The sequence below is a fragment of the Salvelinus namaycush genome, unplaced genomic scaffold, assembly GCF_016432855.1.
Source record: "Salvelinus namaycush isolate Seneca unplaced genomic scaffold, SaNama_1.0 Scaffold1915, whole genome shotgun sequence".
NCBI lineage: Eukaryota > Metazoa > Chordata > Actinopteri > Salmoniformes > Salmonidae > Salvelinus > Salvelinus namaycush.
The window spans coordinates 35,001-49,400 of record NW_024058692.1 but is presented as its reverse complement, the minus strand read 5'-3'; the positions used below and the strand labels follow the sequence as shown (position 1 = coordinate 49,400).

The following is a 14,400-nucleotide window of genomic DNA, read 5'->3' as shown; positions in this document are numbered from 1 at the left end:
CATACTGTCAATAACCACTACCACACGACGGGTCATCTTACCTGCGTAACATATCTCTTTCTAGCTGAGAACCATTGCTCATGGGTAATGTAGTTGTGATCTATACAGGGATGATGACTCTGGGTGGGGGGGAGAAACAGATGAGGGAGGTGGGGTTAAACAACAACCATGGTGGTAAACAGACATGGGTTCAAATACTATTCGAAATAATTTCAAATACTTGATCTGTGTTTGCTTATGCCTGGCATAATGGACCAATGGGATAGTCCCAAAATGGCAAACCCCGCCCATTAGGCACTCCAGAGCAAACAATCAAAAGTATTTGAAAGATTTCAAATAGAATTTGAACCCAGGTCTGGACATAGTATGTTCATGTGATGAAATAGACACATTCACAGCCAGACAACAACATGCTGAATGTAAATGTGAGAGAAGAAGAACTTATTGTCTTGTCAAACAGAACAGGGAGGTGAAGAGGGAGTATTGGTGAGGACAGACATCGTCAGCGGTTCAGAGGTCAACAGGAAGTCTTATTGTCCTGTCAAACAGAACAGGGAGGTGAAGAGGGAGTATTGGTGAGGACAGACATCGTCAGCGGTTCAGAGGTCAACAGGAAGTCTTATTGTCTTGTCAAACAGAACAGTGAGGTGAAGAGGGAGTATTGGTGAGGACAGACATCGTCAGCGGTTCAGAGGTCAACAGGAAGTCTTATTGTCTTGTCAAACAGAACAGTGAGGTGAAGAGGGAGTATTGGTGAGGACAGACATCGTCAGCGGTTCAGAGGTCAACAGGAAGTCGTATTGTCTTGTCAAACAGAACAGGGAGGTGAAGAGGGAGTATTGGTGAGGACAGACATCGTCAGCAGTTCAGAGGGTCAACATGAAGTCTTCAGTCACAGGAGCGATGCAGACAGAGAGAGACAGGTTATCACAGGAGCGATGCAGACAGAGAGAGACAGGTTATCACAGGAGGGTTGCAGAAAGAGGGAGACAGGTTATCACAGGAGGGATGCAGACAGAAGGAGACAGGTTATCACAGGAGGGATGCAGACAGAGGGAGACAGGTTATCACAGGAGCGATGCAGACAGAGAGAGACAGGTTATCACAGGAGGGTTGCAGAAAGAGGGAGACAGGTTATCACAGGAGGGATGCAGACAGAAGGAGACAGGTTATCACAGGAGGGTTGCAGACAGAGGGAGACAGGTTATCACAGGAGGGATGCAGACAGAAGGAGACAGGTTATCACAGGAGGGTTGCAGACAGAGGGAGACAGGTTATCACAGGAGCGATGCAGACAGAGGGAGATAGGTTATCACAGGAGGGTTGCAGACAGAGGGAGACAGGTTATCACAGGAGGGATGCAGACAGAGGGAGACAGGTTATCACAGGAGGGATGCAGACAGAGGGAGACAGGTTATCACAGGAGCGATGCAGACAGAGGGAGACAGGTTATCACAGGAGGGATGCAGACAGAGGGAGACAGGTTATCACAGGAGCGATGCAGACAGAGGGAGACAGGTTATCACAGGAGGGATGCAGACAGAGGGAGACAGGTTATCACAGGAGGGATGCAGACAGAGGGAGACAGGTTATCACAGGAGGGATGCAGCATCTCTTTCAGGAGGGTTTGGATCAGAACAACAACATGTTTAATTGTTTTCATTCTGGCCGTTATCCTCCAGGTGTTAGCGAAGACTCTCTGTCTCTCTCTCTCCTTTTCTCCCTATCTTTCTGTCTCCTTTTCTCCCTCTGTCTCCCTATCTTTCTGTCTCCTTTTCTCCCTATCTCTCTGTCTCCTTTTCTCCCTCTCCCTCTGTCTCCTTTTCTCCCTCTGGCTCCTTTTCTCTCTCTGTCTCCTTTTCTCCCTATCTCTGTCTCCTTTTCTCTCTCTGTCTCTCTGTCTCCCCATCTTTCTGTCTCCTTTTCTCCCTCTCTCTCTCTCATTTTCTCTCCCTCCCTCCTTCTTCTACTCTTTCTCCCTCCTCTCTCTCTCTATCCTCCCTCTCTCCATTATCTCTCATCTCTTTCTCTTCCAACTAAACAGAATAAAATAAACTTTGCTCAGGCGCGGACCTAAATGAATCCAAATGGCTGTATCTGTAGAAAGTTCAGGTTGATAATGGCCGACCCTGCCCTTAACCATACTGCTGTCTGGTAACAAATTGTTACATTTAATTGACAGGAACATTGAATCTCTTCATTCTGTCTGAGTGATTTTTAAAGGGGGAATCTGGGATTCAAAATAACCCACATTGGCAATAAAGTGGTCAGTATATATATATATATATCATTCATTTAAATGTTCAATCCCAGATTGCCCCTTTAAGGGGTTGTTTGTGTGCAGACAGTGGCTCTGTGACGTATCCCTGACAGTAATTTAATGGAATGTTTTAAAAAACAGCCTTCTGTGACAACAACATAACACTGTGCTACGCTAGTTAAACAACATAACACTGTGCTACGCTAGTTAAACAACATAACACTGTGCTACGCTAGTTACACAACATAACACTGTGCTACGCTAGTTAAACAACATAACACTGTGCTACGCTAGTTACACAACATAACACTGTGCTACGCTAGTTAAACAACATAACACTGTGCTACGCTAGTTAAACAACATAACACTGTGCTACGCTAGTTAAACAACATAACACTGTGCTACGCTAGTTAAACATAACACTGTGCTACGCTAGTTAAACATAACACTGTGCTACGCTAGTTAAACATCATAACACTGTGCTACGCTAGTTAAACATCATAACACTGTGCTACGCTAGTTAAACAACATAACACTGTGCTACGCTAGTTAAACATAACACTGTGCTACGCTAGTTAAACAACATAACACTGTGCTATGCTAGTTAAACATCATAACACTGTGCTACGCTAGTTAAACATCATAACACTGTGCTACGCTAGTTAAACATCATATCACTGTGCTACGCTAGTTAAACATCATATCACTGTGCTACGCTAGTTAAACATCATAACACTGTGCTACGCTAGTTAAACAACATAACACTGTGCTACGCTAGTTAAACAACATAACACTGTGCTACGCTAGTTAAACAACATAACACTGTGCTACGCTAGTTAAACATCATAACACTGTGCTACGCTAGTTAAACAACATAACACTGTGCTACGCTAGTTAAACATCATAACACTGTGCTACGCTAGTTAAACATCATAACACTGTGCTACGCTAGTTAAACAACATAACACTGTGCTACGCTAGTTAAACATCATATCACTGTGCTACGCTAGCTAAACAACATAACACTGTGCTACGCTAGTTAAACATCATAACACTGTGCTACGCTAGTTAAACATCATAACACTGTGCTACGCTAGTTAAACATCATAACACTGTGCTACGCTAGTTAAACATCATAACACTGTGCTACGCTAGTTAAACAACATAACACTGTGCTACGCTAGTTAAACATCATAACACTGTGCTACGCTAGTTAAACATCATAACACTGTGCTACGCTAGTTAAACATCATAACACTGTGCTACGCTAGTTAAACAACATAACACTGTGCTACGCTAGTTAAACAACATAACACTGTGCTACGCTAGTTAAACAACATAACACTGTGCTACGCTAGTTAAACATCATAACACTGTGCTACGCTAGTTAAACATAACACTGTGCTACGCTAGTTAAACAACATAACACTGTGCTATGCTAGTTAAACATCATAACACTGTGCTACGCTAGTTAAACATCATAACACTGTGCTACGCTAGTTAAACATCATATCACTGTGCTACGCTAGTTAAACATCATATCACTGTGCTACGCTAGTTAAACATCATAACACTGTGCTACGCTAGTTAAACAACATAACACTGTGCTACGCTAGTTAAACAACATAACACTGTGCTACGCTAGTTAAACAACATAACACTGTGCTACGCTAGTTAAACATCATAACACTGTGCTACGCTAGTTAAACAACATAACACTGTGCTACGCTAGTTAAACATCATAACACTGTGCTACGCTAGTTAAACATCATAACACTGTGCTACGCTAGTTAAACAACATAACACTGTGCTACGCTAGTTAAACATCATATCACTGTGCTACGCTAGCTAAACAACATAACACTGTGCTACGCTAGTTAAACATCATAACACTGTGCTACGCTAGTTAAACATCATAACACTGTGCTACGCTAGTTAAACATCATAACACTGTGCTACGCTAGTTAAACAACATAACACTGTGCTACGCTAGTTAAACATCATAACACTGTGCTACGCTAGTTAAACATCATAACACTGTGCTACGCTAGTTAAACAACATAACACTGTGCTACGCTAGTTAAACAACATAACACTGTGCTACGCTAGTTAAACAACATAACACTGTGCTACGCTAGTTAAACAACATAACACTGTGCTACGCTAGTTAAACAACATAACACTGTGCTACGCTAGTTAAACATCATAACACTGTGCTACGCTAGTTAAACAACATAACACTGTGCTACGCTAGTTAAACAACATAACACTGTGCTACGCTAGTTAAACAACATAACACTGTGCTACGCTAGTTAAACAACATAACACTGTGCTACGCTAGTTAAACAACATAACACTGTGCTACGCTAGTTAAACAACATAACACTGTGCTACGCTAGTTAAACAACATAACACTGTGCTACGCTAGTTAAACAACATAACACTGTGCTACGCTAGTTAAACAACATAACACTGTGCTACGCTAGTTAAACATCATAACACTGTGCTACGCTAGTTAAACAACATAACACTGTGCTACGCTAGTTAAACAACATAACACTGTGCTGCGCTAGTTAAACATCATATCACTGTGCTACGCTAGTTAAACATCATAACACTGTGCTACGCTAGTTAAACATCATATCATTGTGCTACGCTAGTTAAACATCATATCACTGTGCTACGCTAGTTAAACATCATAACACTGTGCTACGCTAGTTAAACAACATAACACTGTGCTACGCTAGTTAAACATCATAACACTGTGCTACGCTAATTAAACAACATAACACTGTGCTACGCTAGTTAAACATCATAACACTGTGCTACGCTAGTTAAACATCATAACACTGTGCTACGCTAGTTAAACAACATAACACTGTGCTACGCTAGTTAAACAACATAACTGTGCTACGCTAGTTAAACATCATAACACTGTGCTACGCTAGTTAAACAACATAACACTGTGCTACGCTAGTTAAACAACATAACACTGTGCTACGCTAGTTAAACAACATAACACTGTGCTACGCTAGTTAAACATAACACTGTGCTACGCTAGTTAAACAACATAACACTGTGCTCCGCTAGTTAAACAACATAACACTGTGCTACGCTAGTTAAACAACATAACTGTGCTACGCTAGTTAAACAACGTAACACTGTGCTACGCTAGTTAAACAACATAACACTGTGCTACGCTAGTTAAACAACATAACACTGTGCTACGCTAGTTAAACAACATAACACTGTGCTACGCTAGTTAAACAACATAACACTGTGCTACGCTAGTTAAACAACATAACACTGTGCTACGCTAGTTAAACAACATAACACTGTGCTACGCTAGTTAAACAACATAACACTGTGCTACGCTAGTTAAACAACATAACACTGTGCTACGCTAGTTAAACAACATAACACTGTGCTACGCTAGTTAAACATCATAACACTGTGCTACGCTAGTTAAACAACATAACACTGTGCTACGCTAGTTAAACATCATAACACTGTGCTACGCTAGTTAAACATCATAACACTGTGCTACGCTAGTTAAACAACATAACACTGTGCTACGCTAGTTAAACAACATAACACTGTGCTACGCTAGTTAAACAACATAACACTGTGCTACGCTAGTTAAACAACATAACACTGTGCTACGCTAGTTAAACAACATAACACTGTGCTACGCTAGTTAAACATCATAACACTGTGCTACGCTAGTTAAACAACATAACACTGTGCTACGCTAGTTAAACATCATAACACTGTGCTACGCTAGTTAAACAACATAACACTGTGCTACGCTAGTTAAACAACATAACACTGTGCTACGCTAGTTAAACAACATAACACTGTGCTACGCTAGTTAAACATCATAACACTGTGCTACGCTAGTTAAACATCATAACACTGTGCTACGCTAGTTAAACAACATAACACTGTGCTATGCTAGTTAAACAACATAACATTGTGCTACGCTAGTTAAACAACATAACACTGTGCTACGCTAGTTAAACATCATAACACTGTGCTACGCTAGTTAAACATCATAACACTGTGCTACGCTAGTTAAACAACATAACACTGTGCTACGCTAGTTACACATCATAACACTGTGCTACGCTAGTTAAACAACATAACACTGTGCTACGCTAGTTAAACAACATAACACTGTCCTACGCTAGTTAAACATCATAACACTGTGCTACGCTAGTTAAACAACATAACACTGTGCTACGCTAGTTAAACATCATAACACTGTCCTACGCTAGTTAAACATCATAACACTGTGCTACGCTAGTTAAACAACATAGCACTGTGCTACGCTAGTTAAACAAGCCTTAAACACTGCTGAGCAACAGCCTGTTTAACTCCAGTTCATCAGGTCTCATCGTGATCATATTACTTGGGAGTGACAGGTGTATGTATGTGGACTGCCAACAATGTATTAGTCTTATTTGAGTGCTCTGGGCTGGTACTGTGGTAGTGGTGTACAGGCACTCGAATGAGCCAAATAAGCAGATGGCTAGTTGTGGGATTGTGATGACAGGGATGCATGGACTGGCTGCATGGGAAACAGTGCAGCCAGTCCAATAAGACGGACACACACACACTCGATCCCTGAACAAGGCAATTAAACCCACTGTTCCCCGGTAGGCTGTCATTGTAAATAATAATTTGTTCTTAAACCGACTTGCCTTGTTAAATAAAGGTTAATTAAAAATAAATAAAACACAGAATAAATGGAGCCAAATGAAGCCTAGGAATCTATTAGTACTGTGATAACTATTAGACGTATTACCTGTGTTCCTCCACACACTGGACAGCCAGGGAACAGCAGAGGTCTGGGTGTGAGCCTAGCGGACATGATGCTGCACCGATCACCACTGTCCACCGGGGGCGCTCTCTCCCTGCTCCAGGACAGGGGCCGTTCTACAGGGGCCTGCCTCGGGGTGCCTACCCGCTGGAGAGAAGCCTCAGTGGGTGTGGAGGAGAGGGAAGGACACCCCTGGATCTGTCCTTGACCTCCATCCCCACAGAGCCGCTTGTCCCTGCCCAGTTCGGGTGCTCCTCCCTGGGGTGGAGGATCCCTGAAGGCCAGGGTGTGCAGGAGGTTCCTGGGGCTGTCGTACTGTAGTCTGAGAAGGCTGGGTGCCTGGTACTCCTCACTCTGCCACCGGGGGGCGCCAGAGCTATAACCACTAGTCCTGGAGGAGGAGGAGGAGCAAGACGGGGGGCAGGAGCAGGGAGTAGGGGGTGGGAGAGGGCCGGGCTCAGGGGTCTTTAAGGACAGAGGAGGAGGTGGAAGAGGTAGAATGGGTGGAGGAAGAGGAGAGGGAGGAGGGGGAGGTAGAGAAAGAGGAGGTAGAGAGAGAAGAGGGGGAGGTAGACTAAGGACAGACCCAAACTCCTCCCCTCCTCCTTGACTGGCTGTGTCCAGGCTGCCCGTACAGGAAGAGAAGCTCCCAGAGTAAGACGATTGGCTGCTGGCCGTGGCGATGCCTATCCCGCTGTCCAATGAGCTTTGGCGCCCGCTGTCGTGGAGACTGCGAGAGTGGGAAGGCGGTTTGAAAGGAGGGCGGTTCATGACAGCATTATAGAGATCCTCGTCCAGATTGGTCGATGACCTCGCAGTGGGAGGGGCCGACAGGGTCTCGGTTGAGGAAGTGGGGCGTTTTGGCTCTGGCCATAAAGGGAAGTGGCTTCCGTAGCTGGCGTCTGATTGGCTGGAGGAGGAGGAAGAGATACTGCTGCGGTCGTCCCCGGCAACGGAGGTGCTGTAACTGGAGGTGGAGGCTGGGGGAGATATTATTGATTAGCTGACTGATTGATTGATTGATCAAAGGTCAAATAATTTAAGATTTAAGTGAATGATGGATTGATTGATTAATAGATTCATAAAACGGTGAACTACTAACAACACCGTTTATTGATGGGTCAAACAGTCAGGAGATGAACTGAAAACTGGGATTATTGATTGATGGATTGAGGTATTGATTGTTTACCTGTACTGCTCTGTCTACTGCTGTGGGACAGCATACTGAGTCTTCTCTCTAGTTCCGATGCTTCATGGTTGATCCTGTCCTCTGAGGAGGACCGGCTAGCACTGGGATCTATACACACACACACACACACAAACACACAGGGAACAGAGTAACATATCCACAGCTTTATCTACTGTGTCAAAATGAACACAGTTACTGAAACCCTGGGCTCTATAATGAACACAGCTACTGAAACCCTGGGCTCTATAATGAACACAGGTACTGAAACCCTGGTCTCTATAATGAACACAGGTACTGAAACCCTGGTCTCTATAACGAACACAGGTACTGAAACCATGGGCTCTATAACGGACACAGTTACTGAAACCATGGGCTCTATAACGAACACAGGTACTGAAACCATGGTCTCTATAATGAACACAGGTACTGAAACCCTGGGCTCTATAATGAACACAGGTACTGAAACCCTGGTCTCTATAATGAACACAGGTACTGAAACCATGGGCTCTATAATGAACACAGGTACTGAAACCCTTGTCTCTATAACGAACACAGGTACTGAAACCATGGGCTCTATAACGGACACAGGTACTGAAACCATGGGCTCTATAACGAACACAGGTACTGAAACCATGGTCTCTATAACGGACACAGGTACTGAAACCCTGGGCTCTATAATGAACACAGGTACTGAAACCCTGGTCTCTATAACGGACACAGGTACTGAAACCCTGGGCTCTATAATGAACACAGGTACTGAAACCATGGGCTCTATAATGAACACAGGTACTGAAACCCTGGTCTCTATAACGAACACAGGTACTGAAACCATGGGCTCTATAACGGACACAGGTACTGAAACCATGGGCTCTATAACGAACACAGGTACTGAAACCATGGTCTCTATAACGGACACAGGTACTGAAACCCTGGTCTCTATAATGAACACAGGTACTGAAACCCTGGTCTCTATAACGAACACAGGTACTGAAACCCTGGTCCCTATAACGAACACAGGTACTGTACGAACGGGTCAGACAGATCTCTCAACTCTCTCTTTTTAAAAGGTAGTTTAGCATAAACATAACCACATGTAAATGTATCTGCATTAGTATGACACATCAAAAGGCTCAATGCAAAGTTACACCTCAAGCAAATACTTTTTCAAATTTGTTACAATTCAACTTGCAAGGTTGCTAGCCAACTAGCCTGCTAACTATAGCCCTACTAGCCTGCTAACTATAGCCCTACTAGCCTGCTAACTATAGCCCTACTAGCCTGCTAACTATAGCCCTACTAGCCTGCTAACTATAGCCCTACCAGCCTGCTAACTATAGCCCTACTAGCCTGCTAACTATAGCCCTACTAGCCTGCTAACTATAGCCCTACTAGCCTGCTAACTATAGCCCTACTAGCCTGCTAACTATAACCCTACTAGCCTGCTAACTATAGCCCTACTAGCCTGCTAACTATAGCCCTACTAGCCTGCTAACTATAGCCCTACTAGCCTGCTAACTATAGCCCTACTAGCCTGCTAACTATAGCCCTACTAGCCTGCTAACTATAGCCCTACTAGCCTGCTAACTATAGCCCTACTAGCCTGCTAACTATAGCCCTACTAGCCTGCTAACTATAGCCCTACTAGCCTGCTAACTATAACCCTACTAGCCTGCTAACTATAGCCCTACTAGCCTGCTAACTATAGCCCTACTAGCCTGCTAACTATAGCCCTACTAGCCTGCTAACTATAGCCCTACTAGCCTGCTAACTATAGCCCTACTAGCCTGCTAACTATAGCCCTACCAGCCTGCTAACTATAGCCCTACTAGCCTGCTAACATTACGTTAGCACTGAATGAGTCAGACAGTTGCTATTAACTCCTAGCTTACAGCTACATTAAAGTAAACCAACGTTTAGGAAATACATAACGCCGTCTAACCAGTTATCAAAGAATGTTAGCTATAGGCAGTTATCTTGGCTATATCAACTAGCTATTAGCCTAGCCAGCCAGCCAGCTAATAGCTATTTAGCCAACTAGCTATTAGCCTAGCCAGCCAGCCAGCTAATAGCTATTTAGCCAACTAGCTATTAGCCTAGCCAGCCAGCTAATAGCTATTTAGCCAACTAGCTACTAGCCTAGCCAGCCTAGCCAACCACCACGGTTACGGTCGACAAGCTAGAGCCCAACTACTGGAGACCAGCTAGAACACAACAGCTAAAACATAACCGCAAATTAAAAGCAAAGAGAGAGCAGAGACTTAAAGATTGATAGTTGGGGCCCATCGGATGGTTAAATGTTTAAAAGAGTACAGGCTGAGTTATCTACAAACGCGAGGGGGAGGCAGGCTGAGTTAACTACCAAAGTGAGGGGGGGGCAGGCTGAGTTAACTACCAAAGTGAGGGGGAGGCAGGCTGAGTTAACTACCAAAGTGAGGGGGAGGCAGGCTGAGTTAGCTACCAAAGTGAGGGGGAGGCAGGCTGAGTTAGCTACCAAAGTGAGGGGGAGGCAGGCTGAGTTAGCTACCAAAGTGAGGGGGAGGCAGGCTGAGTTAGCTACCAAAGTGAGGGGGAGGCAGGCTGAGTTAGCTACCAAAGTGAGGGGGAGGCAGGCTGAGTTAGCTACCAAAGTGAGGGGAAGGCAGGCTGAGTTAACTACCAAAGTGAGGGGGAGGCAGGCTGAGTTAGCTACCAAAGTGAGGGGGAGGCAGGCTGAGTTAACTACCAAAGTGAGGGGGAGGCAGGCTGAGTTAACTACCAAAGTGAGGGGGAGGCAGGCTGAGTTAGCTACCAAAGTGAGGGGGAGGCAGGCTGAGTTAGCTACCAAAGTGAGGGGGGGCAGGCTGAGTTAGCAACCAAAGTGATGGGGAGGCAGGCTGAGTTAGCTACCAAAGTGAGGGGGAGGCAGGCTGAGTTAGCTACCAAAGTGAGGGGGAGGCAGGCTGAGTTAGCTACCAAAGTGAGGGGGAGGCAGGCTGAGTTAACTACCAAAGTGAGGGGGAGGCAGGCTGAGTTAACTACCAAAGTGAGGGGGAGGCAGGCTGAGTTAGCTACCAAAGTGATGGGGAGGCAGGCTGAGTTAGCTACCAAAGTGAGGGGGAGGCAGGCTGAGTTAACTACCAAAGTGAGGGGGAGGCAGGCTGAGTTAACTACCAAAGTGATGGGGAGGCAGGCTGAGTTAGCTACCAAAGTGAGGGGGAGGCAGGCTGAGTTAGCTACCAAAGTGAGGGGGAGCCAGGCTGAGTTAACTACCAAAGTGAGGGGGGGGCAGGCTGAGTTAACTACCAAAGTGAGGGGGAGGCAGGCTGAGTTAACTACCAAAGTGAGGGGGAGGCAGGCTGAGTTAGCTACCAAAGTGAGGGGGGGGCAGGCTGAGTTAGCTACCAAAGTGAGGGGGAGGCAGGCTGAGTTAACTACCAAAGTGAGGGGGAGGCAGGCTGAGTTAGCTACCAAAGTGAGGGGGAGGCAGGCTGAGTTAACTACCAAAGTGAGGGGGAGGCAGGCTGAGTTAGCTACCAAAGTGAGGGGGGGGGGCAGGCTGAGTTAGCTACCAAAGTGAGGGGGAGGCAGGCTGAGTTAACTACCAAAGTGAGGGGGAGGCAGGCTGAGTTAACTACCAAAGTGAGGGGGAGGCAGGCTGAGTTAGCTACCAAAATGAGGGGGGGGGGGGGGGCAGGCTGAGTTAGCTACCAAAGTGAGGGGGAGGCAGGCTGAGTTAGCTACCAAAGTGAGGGGGAGGCAGGCTGAGTTAGCTACCAAAGTGAGGGGGAGGCAGGCTGAGTTAGCTACCAAAGTGAGGGGGGGGGCAGGCTGAGTTAACTACCAAAGTGAGGGGGGAGGCAGGCTGAGTTAGCTACCAAAGTGAGGGGGAGGCAGGCTGAGTTAACTACCAAAGTGAGGGGGAGGCAGGCTGAGTTAACTACCAAAGTGATGGGGAGGCAGGCTGAGTTAGCTACCAAAGTGAGGGGGAGGCAGGCTGAGTTAACTACCAAAGTGAGGGGGAGGCAGGCTGAGTTAGCTACCAAAGTGAGGGGGAGGCAGGCTGAGTTAACTACCAAAGTGAGGGGGAGGCAGGCTGAGTTAACTACCAAAGTGAGGGGGGGGGGGCAGGCTGAGTTAGCTACCAAAGTGATGGGGAGGCAGGCTGAGTTAGCTACCAAAGTGAGGGGGAGGCAGGCTGAGTTAGCTACCAAAGTGAGGGGGAGGCAGGCTGAGTTAACTACCAAAGTGAGGGGGAGGCAGGCTGAGTTAACTACCAAAGTGATGGGGAGGCAGGCTGAGTTAGCTACCAAAGTGAGGGGAGGCAGGCTGAGTTAGCTACCAAAGTGAGGGGGAGCAGGCTGAGTTAACTACCAAAGTGAGGGGGAGCAGGCTGAGTTAACTACCAAAGTGAGGGGAGGCAGGCTGAGTTATCTACCAAAGTGAGGGGGAGCAGGCTGAGTTAACTACCAAAGTGAGGGGGAGCAGGCTGAGTTAACTACCAAAGTGAGGGGAGGCAGGCTGAGTTAGCTACCAAAGTGAGGGGGGGCAGGCTGAGTTAACTACCAAAGTGAGGGGGAGGCAGGCTGAGTTAGCTACCAAAGTGAGGGGAGGCAGGCTGAGTTAATTACCAAAGTGAGGGGGAGGCAGGCTGAGTTAACTACCAAAGTGAGGGGGATGCAGGCTGAGTTAACTACCAAAGTGAGGGGGAGGCAGGCTGAGTTAGCTACCAAAGTGAGGGGGAGGCAGGCTAAGTTAGCTACCAAAGTGAGGGGAGGCAGGCTGAGTTAACTACCAAAGTGAGGGGGAGGCAGGCTGAGTTAACTACCAAAGTGAGGGGGGAGGCAGGCTGAGTTAGCTACCAAAGTGAGGGGGAGGCAGGCTGAGTTAACTACCAAAGTGAGGGGGAGGCAGGCTGAGTTAACTACCAAAGTGAGGGGGGGACAGGCTGAGTTAACTACCAAAGTGAGGGGGAGGCAGGCTGAGTTAACTACCAAAGTGAGGGGGAGGCAGGCTGAGTTAACTACCAAAGTGAGGGGGGTGCAGGCTGAGTTAACTACCAAAGTGAGGGGGAGGCAGGCTGAGTTAACTACCAAAGTGAGGGGGAGGCAGGCTGAGTTAACTACCAAAGTGAGGGGGAGGCAGGCTGAGTTAACTACCAAAGTGAGGGGGAGGCAGGCTGAGTTAACTACCAAAGTGAGGGGGAGGCAGGCTGAGTTAGCTACCAAAGTGAGGGGGAGGCAGGCTGAGTTAACTACCAAAGTGAGGGGGAGGCAGGCTGAGTTAACTACCAAAGTGAGGGGGAGACAGGCTGAGTTAACTACCAAAGTGAGTACTCTCCATCCCTCCCCCTCTCCCCTCCCTCCCCCCCTCTTTCTCTCCTCTATCCTCCAATCCCCTCCTCTCTTCAACTAAGTCTTCCTGTCTGTGACGTCAAACTGCGGCGCCTGGCTGCAAATGTATGGTTTCCCCTGGATACAGTTACACTGACCGTCTAGCAGCTCTCTCTCTCTCTGCCACGATTCAGTGAACAACCCTGCCAATTCACACACCTTCACAGGGAGGGGAGGTGTGTGTCCGTGTGAAAAACCCTGCCAATTCACACACCTTCACAGGGAGGGTAGGTGTGTGTCCGTGTGAAAAACCCTGCCAAAGGCTGGGACATTTGCAAGGAGATGTACATGACAGCTGTGTGTGTGTGTGTACACTATGTCCTGTATGTATGTGTGTGTGAGAATGCAAGATGGGGTGGAGGGGGTGTCAAGTATCTATCCCCTGTCACTAGCTTAGCATGACGGCTAGCTAATGGATAATGCTAACCGCTAAGCCCCTACAGCAGGTTTAGTCACTATGCTGAATGGGGTGTCGACTAACACTGGCTAGCGCTGGCTAACGCTAAACTACGCTAGGCTAATTATAGCACTTTTAAAGCACTGAATGTCTCAGGTTAAAACAGGCTGCAGCACCCAGGTCTTCTCAGACCTGACAGAGGCAGATATGTATACACAGACACAGACACACAAACACACTCTCTCTCACACAGACACACAAACACACTCTCTCTCTCACACAGACACAAACACACAAACACACTCTCTCTCACACACACACACACACACACACACACACACACACACACACACACACACTCTC

At 46.6% G+C, this 14,400-nt stretch overlaps 1 protein-coding gene across 1 annotated transcript in view; it reads right to left on the bottom strand.

The window, feature by feature from the left end:
- Window positions 1–41: 41 nt before the first annotated feature.
- Window positions 42–14,400, bottom strand: part of LOC120037840 (protein Dok-7-like) — a gene marked incomplete at its 3' end in the record, with an annotated part of 31,097 nt that continues 16,738 nt past the window's right edge. Inside the window, exons 6-8 of the mRNA XM_038983811.1 lie at window positions 8,272–8,379; window positions 7,068–8,062; window positions 42–119 (exon numbers count right to left, since the gene is read on the bottom strand). Coding sequence (XP_038839739.1) covers window positions 42–119; window positions 7,068–8,062; window positions 8,272–8,379 — 1,181 coding nt within the window. The remainder of the gene's footprint in view (window positions 120–7,067; window positions 8,063–8,271; window positions 8,380–14,400) is intronic.